The 22460-nt window shown below is 41.4% G+C and overlaps 1 protein-coding gene across 13 annotated transcripts in view; it reads left to right on the top strand.

Annotated features, from left to right (window-relative positions):
• DLG2 (discs large MAGUK scaffold protein 2) overlaps positions 1-20231 on the top strand; it is a gene marked incomplete at its 5' end in the record, with an annotated part of 1505837 nt that extends 1485606 nt beyond the window's left edge. For all 13 annotated transcript variants that reach the window (XM_084617703.1, XM_084617709.1, XM_084617707.1 and 10 more), the window contains 6 exons: positions 5582-5632; positions 7508-7609; positions 8641-8813; positions 11219-11328; positions 15718-15809; positions 18090-20231. In XM_084617703.1, coding sequence (XP_084473829.1) covers positions 5582-5632; positions 7508-7609; positions 8641-8813; positions 11219-11328; positions 15718-15809; positions 18090-18196 — 635 coding nt within the window. In that variant the 3' untranslated portion in view covers positions 18197-20231. The remainder of the gene's footprint in view (positions 1-5581; positions 5633-7507; positions 7610-8640; positions 8814-11218; positions 11329-15717; positions 15810-18089) is intronic.
• Between the last annotated feature and the right edge of the window lie 2229 nt (positions 20232-22460).

Genomic DNA, 22460 nt, shown 5'->3' with positions numbered 1-22460 from the left:
GTTACCTATGGTCTAAACTATGAAATGTTCAGTCCTACCGGCACACTCCTCCCTGCCTACTACGTTTTTTTTAAATGAAATGAAAAAACTAGAAGCTGGCTGAGGGGAAAAGCAAATTCCCAGTGGACAAAAGGTCTCCCACAATGAATAATTCTGTTCTTGCCACTGGAGTCTGGATACTTGGGGGACACAGCCCCATCACTAGAACTTTGCTTGAGCTGCATTTGGAGCCAACTCTGTTGTAAACAAGCTCCTCACCAGGACTGCCATTGTGGGTTAGATGGGGAATCTGAGAAGCCAAATGTTTGTATGATCAGACAGGATGTGCAAGTTACTTCACTAATATGCAGTGAGATAAGTGCTGACATGCCAACTTGTCTGGCTTTACGTTGCCAGCTGGTAAAATGAAACTGCTAAGGGGGGTGGGAAGCAGAGCTGAAAACTGTAAATATATGGGAAGCACATAGAAAATTGCTGGAGAGCGCAATGGCGCTGCATTGCTGTTTGTGTTGCAAATGTTGTAGCACACCCATTCCCTACTGTTATCCAATCGAATGAAACAGAAAGGGGGAGGTCTACCCCACCACATTCTACCTTCCAGACACAATCAGCCTGTCACACGCTGTATAGAAAACTGAGAGATTAAGGAAACTGTGATATTTAGAAAAAGAAGTGAGTGGCAAGTGCATGGGGGAGGAGTGGAGTTCCTGCAAGATTTTCACATTTTTCCCCATCAGACAAGACAAATCATCTCCGCAATCTGAGTCATGCTGTTCTGCATTTTTCTAGTAGGATTCTGGCTATTGCGTAACATTTTTCTTACTTTTTCTTCTAATGAGGAGTAATCAGTGAAAAGACACTGTTCATGGCTAGTGTTCAAAACCTTTTATTACTTGGTCACTCTTAAAACCCATTCCAAATCATCTATGCAATTGTGAAAGTTTGGCAATGAAGTCGTCTTAATGGTGTCAAGGCGGTACCCTTTAGTGTGATTAATAGAGGCAGTCAAAAATGATATTTGTTTCTGTGGAAAATTGGAATACCAAAATATTTTAGTTTTCAGCAAAAGTATTTAATTTGTGAGTGTTTGGTTTTTCTGACAACAAAATTGAAATTTTCTATGGAAAGCAGGAGCATTTCACACACAAAGTCATGTAAGCAAAAACCCAATTTTCTGTCAGAAAACAGCATGAAACAGAAAATTTTTGACCAGCCTTGCAATTACCTTGGTCCATAGAGAGAATATTATTAACTCTTTTGCAAAAGGTTATATAACATAACTGGAACTCTAATAAAAAGGTGTGAGGACCAATTGTCCTCAGTTACTTACTAGTCCCATTGATTTAACATTTGAGAGTAGAATTGGGTCCATTTTACAAAATAGAAGTCAACCTCTGAGCAGTAATATGGCATTTAAAGACCTGGTCTAGAAGCAAGTTATTACTGTAATTAGTATCCATCAAGCTATTTTTGAATTATCTAATCAAACACAATTTCAAAGTTTCACGTGTGTTTTAGGAGCCCTATGACTCGATTTTTTCAAACCAAGTTTAGAGGAGCTCATTGCAGATGTAGACTAATCTCTTTTTGTTTTCCAAAAGAAGAATTTAAAATGGCTATGAATTTTAATACCTCTTTTATACACAATTCGATAAAGGTTTTTACAGCAGCCACCAGAAATTGCACATGCTTTTACTAAATCTATTTAGCCTAATTGCATAATTTCACTAATCAACTAAGTAGGCAATACTTGACTAAAACTTGGGGAGGGAGGAAGAAAAAGAAAAATTCATGCACATGAGGAAGATCATTAAGGACCATAGTTTACCCTCTGTATGTAACCAAGGCCATAATTAAAATTTTGAGCCTTCTATAGGTAGAAAAAGGTTAAAGTATTTTTGTTCTGTTTGGTTATCAGGTGAGCCTAGCTGTTAAGGATTACCCCACTCAGACTGATACCTACCCACACAGAGGGCCACTATAATGTTATCCCCAGCACAGTTTGCTTTGTCCTGCTATTGAAGTTTGTTAATAAATATCACCATGAACTGCACCACATGTGTAATAGTCACAGATTATTTGTAAATCTTACATTAATTCTCAAATAGCTGTGGATATCTCAAAATGGATCATGTTTTATCCCTAAGCCCAACTTTTTTGTAACTGCCGCGATAGAAAAATGTCATAATCTAAATACAAGCATTGTACTATTATGTAAATACAGACACCATGGAAGGGATTTTTGGTTGGAGGTGGATAGTGCCTACCTGAAGCAGACTGTATAAATAAAACAAAACTATGAATTAAGAGGCTATAATGGGTTTCTGCAGATACCATAAACCATGTGAGTATAACTCAAGTAATTTGTATAGTTACTAAAATGGACCCGATCAAGATAACTGGCCCTCCCCCATTTTTGGATCTAGTTTGGAACCAAATCTCCAGGGACAGGTTCAAAAATTAGAAAGGGTGCAAATGATAGGTTCCAGTTTTGGCCCATCTCTGTGTTTTCTACAGGTGTAGTAATAAAATGATAAGTAAAGGGACCCCACTACTGTCAATCCAGCACTTTTTATGAACTGTGTTTTTTAAGCTAAATTATATTTGTAATTCTCTGCTTAATACTGCTTAATTATTATTTAATGGACACAATCTGCCTTCTTGTTACTAGATTCCCTTTATAGCTCTCCCATGCACAGTCCATTAAACCAGTGGTTGTGGTTTTCATTCTGTGACTGCAAGTTATAACAGAAAAATGTTTTGGTGACCCACCTGCCATTTGCCCATAAACAAAGGGCAGGTGGTGGCAATTCCCTGAAATCTATTCGTGTCCTCCTTGGGGGTTGCAACATCCAGGTCTATTCTTCACTTATTTTTTATTCTTAATGGATGAAATTCACCCCAGTGCACACCTTAGTAGAAATCTCCTATAGAATGTAAGTGATCGAAACAATAGGGTTCTTGAGAAATTTAATTGGATTCTATGACAATTAGTTTAACAGAGAATGAGATCCTTTCTGTTGATTTTTATTTAAACCATCCTCTAGAATTCTATAGCAGGGATATAATTTTGTCTTAATGTATAAGGGATGGTTCTGAAAACCTACAGAAAGGTTGTCATTTTCTATTAAATTATTTAAGACTGTTCCATAAGACTAGGGCCAGCAAAAGATGCCATGCCGTTAATGTGGGTGATGTGGCTTAGTTAAATGGTAAAGAAAGCCCTCTGCCCTACTGAATTTCACTCAGTGTATCACATCTGAAAGCCATTGCAAGTTTATAGTGTTTCCATTATTGATTCATTCCATAGCTCTTTGTTATGTTAAATACTTTAAAGACAAATTCAGAGTCCCTTAGTACTGATTGATTATGTATTATCACAAGCTACCATCTGGTTACAATCGAAGTGCACATCCGTCCTTGAAGAACTACAAGATTAATGTGATATTTTGCCCCCCCACCCAACTTTTAAGGAATTTAATTCTCATGTAATGTGCCTGCTGTGGGGTCAACTTCCCAACTGACATGCCCAGTGGCCTTCAGCCCTGATCTTGAGGAACCTATCTCTGGCCCCAGTTCAGGAAGGCGCCATGCTGAAGGCACCTGGGTAGTCCTATTGACTTCAAAGGGACTGCTCAGATGCCCAAGTACCTTCCTGAGTCAATGGATGAAATCCTGGCTCCACTGAATTCAAGATGAATTTTGCCGTTAACTTGAGTTTGGCCAGAATGTCACATCAGGGGTCACTATGAGACGATAGGGTTGTTTTTCTCCAGAGCCCACTCCATCCTCTGCTGATACCACCACCAAGGTTGACAGTAGCAGTTTTATGATGCGTACACATGGCTGCTAGTCCCTGGATGAAATGGACAATAAAACCTGCAGCTGCTTATTTTCGTTGGTTATAATTCGATACCCAAAATGAACATTAGGCTGTAGCGGAGCTTAGGGTCTAGAGACACCTCAGAGACTTTAAAAAACCGAGTGTCAAAATGGGTTTGTTTTTTTCCTAAAATTCTCCTTGTCACAGGCACAAGCTTGCCTGTATTTGTTGATGCAACATAATGGAAGGCAATGCAGGCCCCCTTGAGTGCAGGCAGATGAAATGAAGGCATGCCTCTTCGGTTAAATCAATAGTTCTTTTCAAATCCATGATTAGCCCATTTCTAAACTGGTCTCTGAATTGTTTTATGAAACTAAATCCCTGTTAGATCAGGAAGTGAATGCTGTGTCATAGCTAGGCAATAAACCAATTGAAAAATCATCATTTAAACTCCCCCAGCCCAAACTATGCCTCTCAGCCTGCCAAGGCCCAAACGTAGATAGAATGTATGACAAAGACCCAAAATGAGAGGGAAACACAAATTATGCATGCAGGAAATTGACGTAGTCATGGGATTCCTTTGGCTAGTGTAACTACCTCTCTCTATAATCTCAGTTTCGTATTTCTGATTTACACAATTTTCCACCGTAAAAGTGAGGCGGGTACTAAATTTGTGGAGAGTAGTGGTAACTTTGGGACTAAAATGAAGTTTGCCTCAAATTTAAGCACATGTTTCACGGCTTTGCTGGACTGGGGCCATGGAGAGGAAAAGGTGGGACTGTGCCTGGCACTTAGAGATTCAGGGGTTTTCTGTCCCCTCTTGAGAGGAAGGGCGCAGCAGTTAGGGTGCCAGCCTGCGTAGTCTGAGTCCCAGCCTCTAGTCCACAGACTTTTTATGTGACGTTGGTCACGTCACTTGGCCATTCTGTGCCTCTGTTCCCCAGCTGTTAAGTGGAGATGACAGCAGTGCCCTATCTCACAGGAAGGTGTGTGAGGAGGGCAAGGTGCTCAGATGCTATGGTAATAGGGGAGGTCATAGAAATACCTCAGCTAGATAGATACAGGGCCAAGTATAATCTGGCCCTGAATGTATGGGGATTGCACATAATCAGGAGTGATTGTGCCAAAATGCGAACTGTCCCTAGTGATGACACCACATGTTAGCCTAACCAGCCACAGTTTGGTTTGTGTGACCAAATCTAGTTGTAATGACCCAAATATATCAACACGAGGGGAGAGATTTTTGTGCTGCTTCTCTGCGAGGTGCAACATAAAACGCTCCGCCCAGCAGGAGAGGGGGCTCAGATGGCTATCAGCCAGTTTTGTGCTCTCCTATTGTGGGCTGATGTGGCCTTCCAGTAAATTAGCAAGACCTGGAGCATACCCTGCAGCAGCATAAAAGGACTATAACAAAGGGGCAAATTCTTCCAGTGGGATTTAAGGAGGCTTTGTAATAAGCTGCCATGCAACAAATTATCTGTTGACTTCCTGCCCTAGTCCCATGAACAGCCATTGCTAATGAATCTATAAAAGAAGCTTCATTGTCACATCTACAACCCGGTTGTATATTGACTAGTTAAGCAAATGCTGAGAAAAGCTGCTGTGAAATTGCAAGGGACTTTGGAAGGGTTCAGGTTACAGCAATGCAGGAGAGGAATACTGACTCTTATCTGACTTCTGTATGGAGCAATTCATAAATCTTTAATATGTGACGTGCTGCTTGTCAGCTTTCATTTATTTTCTTTTTTCTCTTATCAGGGGGACTGGAAGACTGCATCCTATCCTATGAACCTGTCACACGACAGGAAAGTAAGTTTCACCTGCCGTTTTGTTATTGCTGTTATTATTTATCATGCCAAGGGGCCAGCTGAGAACTGGGCCCTGTTGGGCTAGGCTCTGTTCGAACACAGAATAAGAGACCGTCCTTGCCCCAAAGAGCGTACGCATCTAAATAAACAAGCCAGACAGAGTGTAGGGAAAGGGATACAACAGGCAAACAGTGAACAATGCAGTGGCAGCAGATGTCATGTTGGTGCTTGGCTTCTTTCTTAAATCCTTTTGGTGAGATTTTTTGGGAGGGGATTAGCTAGAGGAAAAGATAAAGTAGAGGGGAAGGGGCTGGTGACCATGAGTCAGAAGGCAGGAGGGGCTGGAGCAAACACCTAGTCACCACAGCGGGGAGACCATTCAGAGTACAGACTACAGGAAGCAAACAGATGCCCTCATTGGTGTCCTTCAGTCCCTGTTTCAGCTGCTTTTTGCAGCCTCTCTGCTGGCTTCTGTCTCCAGCTAGCTCCTCTCTGCAGTTTCTTTTCCAAAGTCTACATGGCCTACTTTTGACACAACAAATGGAAGGTGGGGCAACAACCCAATGGGGCCTAGGGCTTAGTCTCCCCACCTTCCATTTGTTGTGTCAACAGCAGGTCATGTATTCTGGCCCCAGGGCTGGTGGGTGGCGTCCACTAATAAATATATTTAGCCTATGTCTACATTACAAATTACTTTGGTATAATTTACATTGCTTAGGGGTGTGAATAATCCATACCCCGGAGCGACGTAAATTACATCGACCTAAAGTGCCAGTGTGGACAGGCTATGTCAGCAGGAGAGCTTCTCCCTTCGATATAGCTACTGCCTCTCATGGAGGCAGGAGTTACTAATCTGACGGGAAAGCGCTGTCCCGTTGGCTTTGGGCATCTTCACCAGAAGCACTACGGCGGCACCGATGCAGCTATGGTTATTGAATATGATATTGAGTGTTTGTGCATTTTCTCAGCTTCACCACAAAGCTGAGAGTGTTGTTTCCCTCACAGTGTAAGCCTCTACCCATGGCAGGTTATCCTGCACAATGCCAGTCTGTAGGTACTCTGCTGTGATTATAAAACCATAGGGCTAAAGCCTTGTCTGTATGGTACATCTGCACTGCACACACCTTATGGTGACATGTCAAGAACATACGCTGCACACCCCCTAGCACAGGTATAAATAGTAGTGGGAACAATGAGGCACTGCTTAAGTGAGTAAAGACCTGCCTGATCCCTCTACATTGCTATTTGTAGCAGTGTACTGTTCTGCTGACTCCCTGCTACAGGGAACGGCTCTGGCAGCTCCACACTGCTGGAGATTTTCCCAGATGCCTTCCCCCTGCCAGGGCCTTTCACTGCCAGGAGTAGCTACACACCACGGTGTGGACGCAGCCCGCTTTTCGCTGCAGTGTGTAGCTACTCATACCCTACATGCTGCTGCCAGTGCAGAGAAGGCCTAATATGGGTGCAACCCCTGTTGATTTCACTGGGATTGTGTGTAACTGACAGGAGAATTTAGCCCTCAGTCTCCTTCCCATTTCTCATGACATGGTTCATCTGATAGCATCTATGAGCCACCTTGTCAAAGATAGTCATTATGTACCATCAGGCTATGAGTAGAGCAGGCCATTGGCTGCAAAGGTGCGCTCCATCTGGGAGCTCTGAAATAGGACCTGTGTACAAAACAGCGCCTCTCTCATGTGGAACAAAATTAAATTTATTCCTGTAAATGAGCATCTAAAAATCTTCTAAAACTTCACTCCACACCTATGAGCTATAAATCAGTTTTGGTGAGCCTGTGTAAATATTTGATGTTACTGTCAGAATAAAGAAAAGTTAGAGTCTTCATCTGAATATCACTTTCCTTTCTGTTGCTCAGTTAATTACACCAGACCCGTTATTATTTTGGGTCCTATGAAGGATCGGCTCAATGATGATTTGATATCTGAATTCCCTGATAAGTTTGGATCATGTGTACCACGTAAGTACTCTTTTCTGCCTACTCCTGAATTCTGTAACAGTTCGTAGGTTCTTTGATGTCAAGCACACAATGCAAAAGCAGCGTCGATATTTATTTTATGTGATCGTATTTCTCAAAAGCAATTTTTAAAATCTGCAATTGAGATGTAAAACTCCTAGCCAAGGTCCAGCTGAGATGCAGTGTTTCATAGAAGCTGTGCAGGAAATGGAATTTCTGTCCCATGGGAAATTTCACATTTCTAGGGGAGGGAATTGTTCCAAATGGGGAAACAAAAAGTCAGAAATGCAGAATTTCCCACAGAACACCAATGTTTGTAAAAATCCATTTTGGAAGACCCCAAATTGAAATTTCCAGCCACCTCACCTGTCAGGGAGCCAGGCAGCCCCCCTGCCCACAGAGCCGGAGATCTGAGCAGCCTGCCCAAGAGCAGCCCAGGAAGATATGGAGCCAGGTAGCTCACTCACCAGGCAAGCAAGCCAGACAGGGAACCAGCTGCTAGCTCCTTGGTAGTCCAGAGAGATGGAGAGCCAAGCACTTTATCTGCCCACCCACTAGGGTGGCCCAGGAAGTCAGCTAGAGGGGGAGCCAGTCACCCATGGAGCCTGGGATTCCTGGCTTTGTGCCTGGTGGGAGCCTGGACTCTCTCCCCCTCCCCACCCCCCGCCAGGTGAGATGCTAAGAACCCTGGAAGCTCTGGGAGCCAGCTCATGCAGGCTCCCAGGGAGCATGGGAGCCCAGGGAGCTCTGGCTCCTAAGCTCCCCACCCATTAGAAAGCATATTGGATGCATTTCCTAGTCATTCAGCCTGTCTCTCTGACCTCACTCTCCCCTAGGACTTGGGTCTTTTCGTGGGCTAAGGGGGACATTTTTATGGGAGTCCTTTGTTGAAATACTGGCAGCACTTATGAGCTGCTCCTGCTTACACCAGATCTGAATTTGGCCAGGAATGGTCTCTGTTAAGTAGTGTATTTTTTGGTGAGAAAAGTGCCTACAAAAATCCTAATTTTCCCGTGTTTTGTTGGTCTGCGCAGACACCACAAGACCGAAGCGTGACTATGAAGTGGATGGGAGGGATTATCACTTTGTCACTTCGAGGGAACAGATGGAAAAGGATATCCAGGAGCACAAATTTATAGAAGCTGGGCAGTACAATGATAATTTATATGGGACTAGTGTGCAGTCTGTGAGATTCGTAGCAGAACGGGTAGGTTGCATCCATGTTTACTGCACTTGCAACACAGCCTGTTTTGTCCACTGCAGCCTTTCAGGCAGCTGTAAATATACAAAATATCTTCAAAATAGTGTCCTCAAAATTATGGATATTTAAGGCTGCAAACAAGTTGTGGGGTTCTTTTTGTTCTGTTAAAAGTTGCGGCCGTGGGTTTGCTGAAGTTGTGGTCGCACCAAAACTGCAGCTCCGCCCCCTCCCAAGCCCCCGAATTTCCCAGGAGAGAGTTGCCATTGCAGCCAGGAGCAGGCAGAAGTGCCTGGAGCAGGCACCCCTCCCCCCCTTCCTCCCCCCCACTGGCAGCAGCAGCCACAGCACAGGCTCTTCCTCCCCCTGCATTGCAGCTCCCTACTGGGCCAGGCTGCTGGGGCCCCATGTCAGCAGGAGGGCAGCTGGGCTGCCACTGCAAGCCAGGTTGCTCCCCATCTCAGTGGGGAGCGGGGCATGCGCCGCTGCAGAGAGACGGTCCCTGCCCCCAGCGGCAGCATCCAAGGGCTGAAATTTGCAGCAACTATAAATTGCAGTATCTGCTACAAGTTGCTCTTACGGCATTAAAATCCATGATTTTCTTGCAGCTTTATGGGTATTAGAATCGCTCTGAAAATAAAGAGCCTAGCCATGAAGGGGGCCCAGCCAGCTAGGACTGGGTTTGACAGAATGGAGGGGAAACGTAATGAGAAAGAGGGAAAATTAAGCTAGAAATGTAATGAAAAGATTGACTGGGGATTATAAACCTAAACTTGCCCCCACTGAAGTCCGTTGCAAGACTCTCATTGGTCTAGGGTCTGCTCTGACTTTTACACTGATGTAAGTCCATGGTAGTCAATATAATTACTCTGGATTTACACCAGTGCATGACCATGAGTAGATTTGCCCCCAGTGTGGTAATACTGAGAGTTAGGTTGAAGTTAAGAGCAGGGAGCATATTTTTCTCTTGTCCAGGGTCCAACAGTACATGGGTTATTTCATGGCAGGGATAATAGTAAATAAACGTTATTTATTTTAAACTTCCTCCCTTTTTACCTCTTTGGGAGAAGACCAGCTAGCTCCATCCCATCTCTTCAAAGGCCAAACTATTCGATACCATCAGGATACTCTCTCCTTTTGTTTTAAATGTGCAAAGTTTCTTCTCAATAAACTCAGAGTTAAGCTAAGATGGAAAGGGGCGGTTTTTGTTCTCCTAAAGATACACTAGACCATTTCCAGTATGTAGTGAAGGGTATGCATGTACCAGTGCTCTTGACCCAAGGTGTCATTCTTCTCTGCAAAGTCATCCCTTTCACTTTAACTTCTAGATGCAACAGGAATATAATTCAATTCAGGCTAAATGCCCATGAGTACTATTTGAATGCCTACCGTGCCCAAAGTATGCTAAGTAACTCACAACATCTGGAGGTGTGGAATTTCTCTGCACTGGTCTTTAATCCCAGGAGCACTGCCTTTGGGCAGCATTCAAACCAGACAGTATGGCTGGAGTTCTTTCTGTTCCAGATGTGGTACCACGCATCCAAGAACATAACATCATCATAGCAATATGGATAGCAAAACACCCTTCCTACCTTTCAGTCAGCATACATCTCCATTATATTTTTCTGACCTTGGAAAAAGGATGTGATTTAAGCACAAGATTAGGTGCCTGGGACTCTTGAGTTCTAATCCCATCTCCGAGGCAAGCTCCCTCTGTGGCCCTGGCCAAGTCATTTAACCTCTGTGTCTCAGTTTCTCTACCTGTAAAGTGAGAATAATACACACCTACCTCATATAGTAGTGTCCAGATTATTTAAATAGTTCATCTTGTAAAGCAGTTGAAGATGAAAAGTGTTTTATAAATGATGAGTATTACAACAATACATAACACAAAATGTGTCATGAACATTAATAATTGTAGCCTTACAGATACCCCTGTGAGGTAGGTAAGTATTATTAGCCCCATTATACAGATATAAAAATGAGGCACAAAGAGGTTAAGGGACTTTCCCAAGGTCACACAGGAAGTCTGTGTCAGAGCCAGGAGCTGACCGCAGATCTCCTGATGTCCTGCTCTGGATCTCAAGTACAAGGGCATGCTGTTACTCTTAGGAACAATATTTGCTGATGTCCACATAAAATCCCCCCTTCCACCTTTAAGTTCATCCTGTTTGATCTTCCAAAACTGATAAAGTTGTCTTCCACATCTTCAATTTATTTCTTTTGCTGGCATCAAAGCAAAAGAAATATTGTGGAAGTAAACAGCCGAGTAAGTGCCCTGGAGTCTAGCCTTCTCTTGGTGAGTTAGTAATGTTTGTTTTCTGGAACACTGCATTTTAGGCTTCCTTCCTTTCTTTTGGTTGACTTGCAATAAACGCTGCAGAAATAAACACATCCTCATCTGTTTCCAACAGGGCAAGCATTGTATACTTGATGTATCAGGAAATGCTATTAAACGGTTACAAGCTGCACAACTCTATCCCATTGCTATCTTCATTAAGCCTAAATCATTGGAGCCACTAATGTAAGTATATAATCCTCCAGGCTAGTTTTGGACTCCTGTCTCAGCAGGCACAGCAAAGGTCTCAAGCCAGCATTTTGCCTGTTCTCCAAAGTCAGGAAAACCAAACAAATCAAAGGAAATCTGGAATACTAAAGAATTTATTTTCATTTACACAATAAATAACCAGTCAGCATTACCTAGTGGTTTGAGAATGGAAGTCAGACAACCTATATCCTGTGTCCACTCATCGTTTGATTTTTGGGGAAGTGACTTAGATGCTCTGGGTTTTCCACGTCTGTAAAATGTTTTCATTATTTATTTAGCATTGACACTGTGTCTGGTGCTGTACAATATGCAGAAATAAAGATGGCCCCATGTCTGATAAGCATATAGTGTACAGAAAAGACACATACAAGATTCAACACAATTAGAATAGGAGAGATAGAGATAATGTAAAGGTTTGATTTGTTTGGTATAAGAATACCTACGCAGCATAAGAAGAGCTCAAAGGAGGAAGAGCACTATATACATGCGAAGTGTTGTGATTGTTATCCTATTATTAAACAGAAGTAATACTAAGTTTTGGTCTGCATAAATCCTGTCGAGTTAGTGGCAGTTTCTTTAAGGATATGTATCAAAAATATAGGTAGGCTATTTTTTACTTTCATTAGAGTAAAAAAAGCTTTCAGCCAAATCTCATCAGTGCAGACAGTACTACAGGGACAAACAATGTGAAATCCATTATTTTTTGCTTCTGGAATAAGAGGCTTTTATAGATCTTTGAATGTCTTATTTTAGAAATGCTCTGCAGAAGGAGCTTTTAACTAGAACATCAAGATTTTGTAGGACAAACAACAACTAGGGTCCTTGTAGCATGGTTTATATTAGTATGTTATGCAAACAGAATAAGACTAAAAAATTCTTGAAAAGAATAGGAAATATATAGAAATCAGACACTCCAAAACATTTAAACGTACAAATTCCATGCTTTCCCCTGCAGCCAATACATTGGAAGTCATCTCTTTAATATGTGTCTTCCTAAGGAATCGTCACCAATAGTTAGTTTCCAATATGAATAAAAACCTCTTAACACAGTTAATGCAATTCTTTCTGAGGCCAATGTCAAGAGGATAATGGCACAACACTGAGCTGCTTGCCCAGGAAAGTTACCCACATCACTGAACTGTACTGTAGTGAAAGTAGTGAACTGTACTGAACTGTACTGTAGTGAAAGGAGTAGGTCTCAGGCTTTTTACAAGGGGGCAGGAAAGTTAAGGCGAATCAGCTAGAGGTGTGAAGTCAATGTGCAGGAGTTAAAATGCAGGGTTAAACCTTCCAAGCAGATGTTCTCACTCTGGAGTAAAGTGGGCTTAGTCCTCCAAAGGAGACTGCATTAGAGGGAACTAAAACCACTTTACTCCTGAATGAGAGCAGCCATGTGGGGGTTTAACGTGCTTTAACTTCAGTTGATTTACCATAACTTTCCTGAGTGTTGCCATGTAGACGTGGCCTTAGTAATCTAAGGTTTCTAGTGACAGGTAATACAGCTAAGGGCTTGTCTACATACAAACTGTACCACTTTAACTATTCCAGCATAGTTACATCAATACACACACACACCATTAGTGCAGATGCAGTTACACAGGTATAAAAGTGCCATATTCCAGTACAGGAAGGGAAATAAGCGAGAACCTTCATACCAATATTATTGTGTCCACATTATTAATTATACAGGTATAATGATTTCAGTAAAGAACTACATCCATAGCCAAAATAGTTATACCAGTACAATAAACTCTGCATAGACCCCCCCCCAGGCATAAGATTTAACTACGCTTAACCAATACTCCCTGTCACGCAAACATGTTCAACGTCAATATAATAACCAAACAAACCACACCCGACAAAAATTTGCCAACTAGACCAAACACAAAGACAAAAACCATAGAGATGACTTGTCACTGAAACGATTAATTAAAACTGAAGGGCCCAATTCTCATTTACCCTGAGGCTCCTTTACATCACTCTGGCAATATCTAAAAAGGTCTTAAAGTGAGTATAAATTAAGGCCCCTTTACACTGCTAGTACAGTAACAAGGCCTCAGCATGCCCGAGAGTCCAGCCTGAAGACTTTTCGGTCAATCGCAACCCTTTCACTGAACGGTAATGTTCCCGGCTTAGTACGATGAGTCAGACTTACGTATACTAATTCCAAACCTGTTCATATAACCCATAAACGACTGACGTATGTTTTCAAATAAACCTTCCCTATCCTGTACTCGAAAATCTACCCCCTGGAGTGATGGAGCCGGAGTACTATATTTTACAGAGAAGTTGCTACAAACATTGTGTAATTGATGAAGCAGCATTAATGGGGTTACACATTCAGTTATACAAACAGCCAACTTTAGAGACATTTATAGAAATACATTTTCGTAGCTTTAACTACCCATGATATATATACAGCATTTTTCAGCAGGCAGATTGCTGTCCCTGATGAAAGAAACTAAGGGGTAGGTCAACTGTAACAAATACATGCTGTCATGCACTCACAGGCATAAGATTTTATGCATCATCATGCACATAATTTCCTACATGCATCAAATGTCATGCCATATACAGTCCATTACCACATTTTCATGTGGTTTCAGTGCAGAACATTAAATGAGATTCATGTGAAATACAGGATGCTTCCTTTTATAATGTGGTGTGAGCTTGTTTCCCTATGTTGCCTTGACAAAGTTCCCTGCTCTTCTGAAAAATAAGTAACCATGTTATAGAAAAGGTAAAGCAAACTAGGTCTGTATTTTATTGTTAAGACTTTGGACATCTTCTGGTGTACACAAAGTACTAAATCAACGTGAACATTGTTCTTTCTGAGCCACAATACACAGTATTAACAGCTGTACATGTACAGAAAATTATATCTCTTACAGTAATTAAGTGGTGAGCTCCATCAAATGGTAAAACTAGTGCAATACAAGAATGTTACTGGTATCCAGTACATTTATGGTCTACATTTTACAATACAAATGTTATGACAGAAGCTACTCCTTTAACTAGAAAAATCAGGAACAGAAAATACTACCAATGCGGAACATCATCAAGCTACCTTTTCTCTTGGAAATGTCAAGTTTTCGAGGCTGGCTGTGATTTTGACTGTCTGCTTCAACTCACGTTAACAGAGGGAGGATTGCATTACATTTCCTTGGGTTTTGTTTTTGAAGAGGTGGGGAGGAAAGAAATTGGCGGGACTTAGTACCAGATGGTCCTTAGCCTTCGCATGAGTGGGCTGTGGGAGAAGAGGGAAGGTGTGGGGGCCAGGAAAAAGAGTAATCCCTGCATATTCAGAGGCACACAGGGGTGCGAATCAGGCTGGCAATCTTAGGGAGGGATTGCATCTTCCAGAGGCAAAATCCTTTGCCAAGCCCCGGTAGGATGGTGCATCTCCACACTGCACCCAAAGGACAGCTGTGCCTCAGTGGCACAATATAAATGTTACCAGTCAGGCCTTTACAGGTAATACCTGCTATCTGGGGGCTAGAGATATTTCTGTTAAGCTGCTACATTTTCATGGCTGTATCTTCACCATGGAGAAAGGGAGAATCATTTGCGGGAGAGTCTATAAATCCAGAGATGTCTGGGGTTTCCCTTGTTTGTCCCTATGATTTTTCTCTTATTCCTGAAGTTAAGATATCTGTGTCTGCCTAAGAAATATAGACACGCTCTCCTTCTCATTCACTAAAGCGTAAGCGTGCACACATGGACAGTGGAACCTACTGAAAGTGAACTCCACTCGATGATGTTCTGTCTATTGGAAAATAAAATGAAATTTCCAAAATTAATATGCAAACTGAAATTCCAGTTACAGCAAAATGAGTGGTGGTGTGAGTTCAACTGTAAGAAGGTCCCTGTACATATAACAGATGTACAATAATTCAGTGGGAGTTTTGCACAGGAGCCACACCCATTGTAATCTTAGGCTCCACAAAGCCTACACCCTATTCTAGCACTCTAAAAGCCTCCCATGGCATTAAGGGACAGCCCCTCTTCAGCAGTCTCTCCTGTACGGCTATTGCTGCCCCTGGCCTCTCTGTGCTCCCAGCATGCATTAGGATAAGACATGGTCACCCCTCTCTTGCATCTCCATGCAGTCTAACTGCAGAAGGTTAAGCTTTCTTTGATGCATACATTGTGAGGCCTGAAGGAACCATGACAATCATCTAGTCAGACCTCCTGCACAACATGAGCCAAAGAATTCCACCCCGTAATTCTTGTCTCAAGACCAATAATTTCTGGTTGAATTACAGCTTACCTTTTAGAAAGACTTTCAATCTTTTTGTAATTCAGATTCAATAAAGGGCTGATTTGTTAATTACTTTGAACTAATATTGAAAAATATATTTCTAGGGAAATGAACAAACGTCTTACAGAGGAACAAGCCAAGAAAACCTACGAGCGAGCACTTAAATTAGAACAAGAATTTGGAGAATATTTTACAGGTATGAAGTCACTTCAAAACACCTGTCCCCAAGGGTTCAATCCATGACCACAAGTCAGCTCTATCTCTAGCTTGAAAGAATGAGTGCCACAATAAAGGCCCAATATTGAGCATTATCAGTTCCCATTGAAGTCAATGGGAAAACAGCACTGCCCCATATCAATGAATATGTATGAAGTGAATTATGTGCCTCTTGAAGTCAGTGACAAAACTCCTACTGACTTCAGTGATGCATGACGGGACCTGATTGTCCCAATCCTGTTCCCCTTAAAGTCAGCAGGAATTCTGCGATTCACTTAGCAGGTCCTCGCATTGGGTACTTGCATTGATCCGCACAGAATTTTACCCTGCTGGACTTCTGCATTTGTCTTTACCATTGTGAACAATATATTGACCTCAAAAGGATTTTTAAAGAGCAAATCATTTGTAAATAATTTTGCAGCTCTACCATGGAATAATGAAAAGCAGGTGATAGGTCAGTGCTTTCAGACTCAGTTGCCTTAAAGTTAGGACCTAAATCCATATTCAGGCAGCTAAATACAAGAGAACTGATTTTCAGTGGTGCAGAGACCACACAACTCCATTAACTGCAGTGGGAGCCGAGCCCGGCACTTTTGAAATTCATTTCCCAAGAGGATCATTTTCTCCCTTTGGCAAATGATCTATCTCTTCACTATATAAAATATGAAATAATACAAGACCAGACTCGCTGTTGGCAAAAGCAGATGCAGCTTCACTAAAGTGGTACCCACTTATACATGACATGAACATGGCCCAAAGTCTAATCTTTGTGGGGAAAATAAAATAATCTCATTTCACTGTAACCATTGCCAGAACTACACAACTGAAGTGTTATAACTGGGAGCTAGTTTGCCAATACTAGATGAAATCCTGGCCAAGTCAATGGGAGTTATGCCATTGACTGAAATGGGGCCAGGATTTTACCCAATGTGCGCTGTGGTTTATGTATAGCCTAGTAGCATTGCAATGTATGCAGTTAAACTGAGCACAAAAAATGCCAGACCTAGAACTTCAGAAAGCACATTTCATTCAAGAAGCAACCTTTCAAAACATAGTGTTGTGTGTGCTGAAATTAAAACACAAAACACCTCTTTCTGGCAATAGAGGAAGCATGTTCCTTTGTGTCAAGGTTTGAAGGGTTAAATATAAATACATCTAGACTGTTTTTTGGGCTACAACAAAACACTGGCAATAGAGAGGTGTTCTTGAAAACGGGTCGGTGTATGGACCCTAGGTAACTAATTCGTTACAGACAAAGCAAAGGGACATTTGTATTTTTATAGTCTAAAGATAGCTAAACACTACAAAACTATGTTCTGTATGTCTTGTAGGAACTGAACGTAGAGCTGCACAAAATATTATGAAGAAATAGCAGATTGCAGTGAATAAAGGGTTGAAGTTTTCACACAAAAATTACAAAAAGCTCATGCCATCTTTGTACCAGCTCTAATTGAACATATTTGCACAAAAAGTATCTCCAGCTGCCCTTTGCACAGTTTCTATCTGGTTAGTTATGTTCTGAAGAGCCACTCTACTAATTTGCTAATGTTTTAATTTTCCCCAGATATAGGAAAGGTTTAGTGAACACATATAATGGTGACCTACATTTCAGTTCAGCTTTTGCCTTATCCCTGGGGTCACCAACAAAATCTTACAGCAGTAAAAATCTTTACATTAGTGAAAGGTGTGGGCTAATTCCATGGCCCCCATGAGAGTACAATCTGCTAGGATGAAGTTATGGCCACAGAAGCTGGGGTCCCAGGTTTCTTGGAAAAGTGGGCAGCGACTAGTTCAGGAAGGGTGGGCCACAACCAGGTCAGTCAGAAGATGGACCGTGTATCCCTGCTACAGCCTCCACTGGCAGGGCTCCTAAGGAGTCCGTTTGCAAGATGCAAAGCTTGACTTCCCACAACAGAAATCCCACACCCTGCCCTCCTTTGGAAGTGACTTCTTATTGGGATGCAGGTTTTCAGGCTAGCACAACAAGGTGCCATGTTTATTTCCCTGCCACAGCAAAGGTGAGCCCAGGCTAATGCTCTTACAATAAGCAATGGCACTGGATCTCTGTTTTGGTGGATCACCATTGTATTGGACTCATTTGGGATCTTCAGGGTGCATGGCTTTCCCTACACTGCACAGTTCATGTGCATTATTATTATTTCTTCCAGTTTTATCAACTTCTAGGTTAATATTGAAACTGTGCTGGCAGCTGCTGCTGTAGACTGTACCAATTAAAAAATGAATTGTTTTCATATTGCAGCTATTGTCCAAGGAGAAAGCTTAGAAGAAATATATAATCAATGCAAACTTGTAATTGAAGAACAATCTGGGCCTTTCATCTGGATTCCTTCAAAGGAAAAGTTATAAATTAGCCACTGCACCTCTGATTATGACGGAAGAATATTTAGAAGAAAACAACACTATGCTATTTTGAGGCTTTCCTGTTTTTGTTGCATTTATGTTCTTGCAGTCAATGTGAAATTTTATGAATGTACAACACAAAGTGTTTGAAGCCATGAAGGACAGTGATGGGTCAAAAGGGTAGGAACAAAAAGACTTTTTACCATACAAAGCAAATCTCATGTGTGCGCAAAGCACCTGTTGTAGGTATAAACTTTTGACATGGGGACCCTCTGTCAAAGGGAGCTAGCCACTACTGCACCCACATGGACATCATGAGCGATTTCAGTGGCTGAGCTCAGTGTGTTGATCGGTTTAAAGAGAAGTTTCCCAGCTCTTAGACCTCGTGTAGGGCTTGAGCCTGCAAGGGCTGAACACTTGACCCCGGTTCATACACCTGTGGGTAGTCCCATTAATGTCAATGGGACTAAGCATGTGCTTAATTGTTATGGTGGATCAGGGCTACGTGCACCTTGCTGGATTGAGCCCATAGAACCTGTTCCAACTCCTATTGAAGTCAATGGAAAGATTCCCATTGAAGTTGGATTGGGTGCTAAGCTTGTCATTGCACATCAGTAGTTGGTACACCTTGACTTTGGTAACTATGCACATGTTTTGATTTCCAAAACCAAGTCAAGCATTTCTTTTTCCTCTCTGGACACACCATTATATCAGGAAATAACCCCCAGTAGTTTATTTCAATGGAATTTGGTGTTGGGAAGAGAACAGAAGCATTTCACATCACACATATACCCACTCACATGTGTAAGGATTCACAGTACCTAAACTGAAAAGGAGGGATACAACTGGGAAAAGCTTTAAAATTTTGGATTATCTGTTTTACCATTTATACTGATAGAAGGCACTTAATGATGGAATAATTTATAAAAATTAAAATATATTGATGTATAGAAACTAATTTCTATAGGTGAAAAATGTTTTGTGAGATATTTTGTAAAGATTAATTAATTGAAAGATTAAATATTTGCACCCTGGTCTGGCTGTAAAATGTAAAGAGGACCTTCAAGTTGCACTATCCCTTTTTGCAACAAATTATCTAATAACATTAACAAACCCTATAATTTCTTAAATTTTAGATGGCAATTTGCTTTTTTTTTCTCAACTTAATCCTTCTCTTTCCTTTTATTTAATCATGATCAATTCCTGTGGAAAGAACTCAAATTGACTACCCTACAGGGTTTTGTTGTTCTTGTTGTTGTTGTTTTGGAAATACTAGGATGATGCATCTTTAAATTGAAACAGATGATTTTTCAGAGGCAAAATGTCAGTGACTTGAATGCAGTATATTATTTTCTCTCTTGAAGGGTGCCGTAATCTTCATTGGAAAACATTTTATAATCATTCCTTATGCTGTAAGTGAAATCCAGAAGCATTTAGTCCTTTTTGCCGGCAGGCCACTGACTAACTTGTGTCATCATTTCATTTCACAGTCAACAGGTGTTTTCACCAGACTGAGGCAATGGACATTTGTGGGGAATTTGGGGAAAATCTGTGGAATTTCAGCTTGGGGTATATGGGCAGGGGTGAGAAGTTCTTGCTTGCTGTTTCACTTGGCCCTTATTTCATATACTGATACAGATTTCGCTGTACCACATCTGGAGGATAGTTACAAATAGATGAACTGCCTTTGCTGCTGCTGCTGGACCACATTTTATAGAGAACCTACAAAATACTGCAGGAGTCCAACACATTTTAGCTGGTGGCTACTTCGATCCTAATGTGTAATGACATTTTAAGGGCAAACATTTCAGTTACCCAAGTTACCAATAGAATATTCAGTTACTTGTCTATCCAAAACTTTCAGCCTTGTGTCTCTATGCTGTCCTGATATGACAGGTACATGCAGCCACTCTCAGTAAATAGGCTGATTCGCTGGATGTTTATAAAACAGCCATCAGCAGTGACAGGGTTTGCAATATGGGTCCTGTAGCGTTCATTAGGCCTCATGGTTAACACTGTATTAAAATGGATGTGAGAAGTTCATGCTTCCTCTATTGTTATTTTTTTTCCTGCCTGGCCAGCACAGATTCAAAGACAGAATACCCGTAGAGTTTCTAAACTATCTCCATCACCAGAAGGGCTAGACATTAAAAAAAAAAAAAGCTTAGATTCTGGATAATTATGCAGAAATCCACAGGAAAGTCCTAGATCCTTGGAAGTTTTGATATTTCCATGCTGACAAAGTACTGTTGTCTCAGGTTGGGCCCGAGCCCACCTGAACTGATAACCAAGTATCCCAAAGCAGGAACTCCATTCTAATTTTCAACTCTGTTTTTAAGCAACCACATCTGCTTCTTTGTTTCTTAGTTCAGCATGCGACCTTTTAAGATATTATCCTATTAGTAAATGTTCTGTTTTGTCATGTGCTGTGCTTTACAGTGAACAGTAACACTATGGCTGAGTACAATCAATTTTTCCATCAGTCTTTGGTTACTGTAGTACATTATTTATTTTTTCCTGTCTGTTGTTTGTGCTTCCAATTTAGAGTTGCCATTGCACTTCTTATATTTTTTAAATAAAACATATATATATTTAAAAAAAAATCACCAACAGCAGCAATGAGAGGTCTTATTTCCTGCAGGGTTTATACCTCCATTTGTTTTGTGTCTCGATGTTTTGCTCTTCATGTTACCGCATACTTAGTGCTGCAGTTAATTTTTTTAATGCAGCCATTCGAAGTTGCATTGGGTGGCAGGGAGAAGAGAAATATGAAGTTAACTCAATTACATCTGGTGCAAAAAAGATCTCAGTTTGGCGCCTCAGCCCATATTGGTGCTAATACCAGTAAACATTAGCAGATCTCTCTCTGTCTAGAGAAAAAAACTTGCAGGTGTCTAAGAGACAACATGCACATGCTGGACCCTTTAGGAAAAGTGTCAGATCACGTCACTGGTGCTATTTCTCATGTTCTGGCACGATGTGTAGCACCACAGGGTCTAAGTTGAACCAAAAATGTCATGGCTTATTGTCCATCCATGAACGATCACACTGACATCTTGCTATCTTTGTACAGATGTGCAATACTTCAACCTATTTATTCCTCCTCCCCATAAATCATCTTCCGTGCACTGGCCTCTCTTAGTACTTGCTACTGGGGCTCAATGAACTTACACTCTAGTGGTCTAACTACCCAATGCAAGAGCCTCTCTTTCTACCTTAATTCCCCTTTTCGCCAGTTAAAGAGGCCCTTGTCTACACTAGCACTTTGTAACCTCTTATACTAAAGGCGCTCTTGAAAATAGATAATATGTAACGTAACTGTGTTAGTAGTTAGCATGGTTTGATGAGCTAGAAGGCACGCTGTGAAAGAAAAGTCAGGGTTAAATCTCTCCCTTGCACTGGGATTTCAAATCCTCACTCTGGAAAGCAATGCTGAATCTGAGCTAATAATAATTATGAGCCATCTCTAGCTATGTGTCCTAGTGACCTAGTTAGTGAACACCATCTCAGCTAGTTATGTTATTTTTCTATGGAGAGTTTGATGGTGTGTTACACTTTCATCATTACAAATGCTTAGCAAAATTTAGTCAAGTTGGGGGGGAGGGGGGCTTGGGTTTTTTTGCTTTTTAAGTCCACAAAAGGATTATTCAGTGAGTGACCACATGTGTAAATATTTGTAGAATAAGCACTCAAGAACAAAAGCCTCTGTCCTCTTTTTACAGCCTCAGAGTTAAAGCCATACCGTGTTCCCCAGTCGCAAAAGGAGGTCTTGGGTCAGTCACAATGTTGAATGTGGATTTTTTCTCTTAAACAGCCTCTTCACAATTGTATGCATGAGTTTTATCTGATGACTGGTTTCATGCACTTGAGCCCGTTTCTTAACGAAGTAAATATATTTTCCAGTCCCGTCAAAAATTATAACACAGCATCTCGTCAACTAGCGCAGCATTAATAACTGCTCATCAGTACATCAGAAGAGGAACAGTTCCCTCGAAATATATTATGGGGCACAACCCATTATCAACACTGACAATTTAAATTCTATTCAGAATGCGGGGGTGGGACTGGATCCTCAGCTGGTGTACAGCATTGTTGCTCCATTGACTTGAGTGGCGCTCATCCCATTTCAGCTGTAGCTCCATATAATAGTTCCCCTCACATTAGCCTCTATTTAGGAACCAACAGTCTATTACTCCATAACATTAAGGGCTAGATTTTCCAAACTCCTCAGCACTCACAGTTTGGTCGAGATTTTTAAAAGTGCTAAGCT

Source organism: Lepidochelys olivacea (genome assembly GCF_965140295.1).
Source record: "Lepidochelys olivacea isolate rLepOli2 genome assembly, chromosome: 1".
Classification (NCBI taxonomy): Eukaryota; Metazoa; Chordata; order Testudines; family Cheloniidae; genus Lepidochelys; species Lepidochelys olivacea.
The sequence above is the reverse complement of the archived record's forward strand: the minus strand, read 5'-3'. Positions and strand labels throughout refer to the sequence as shown.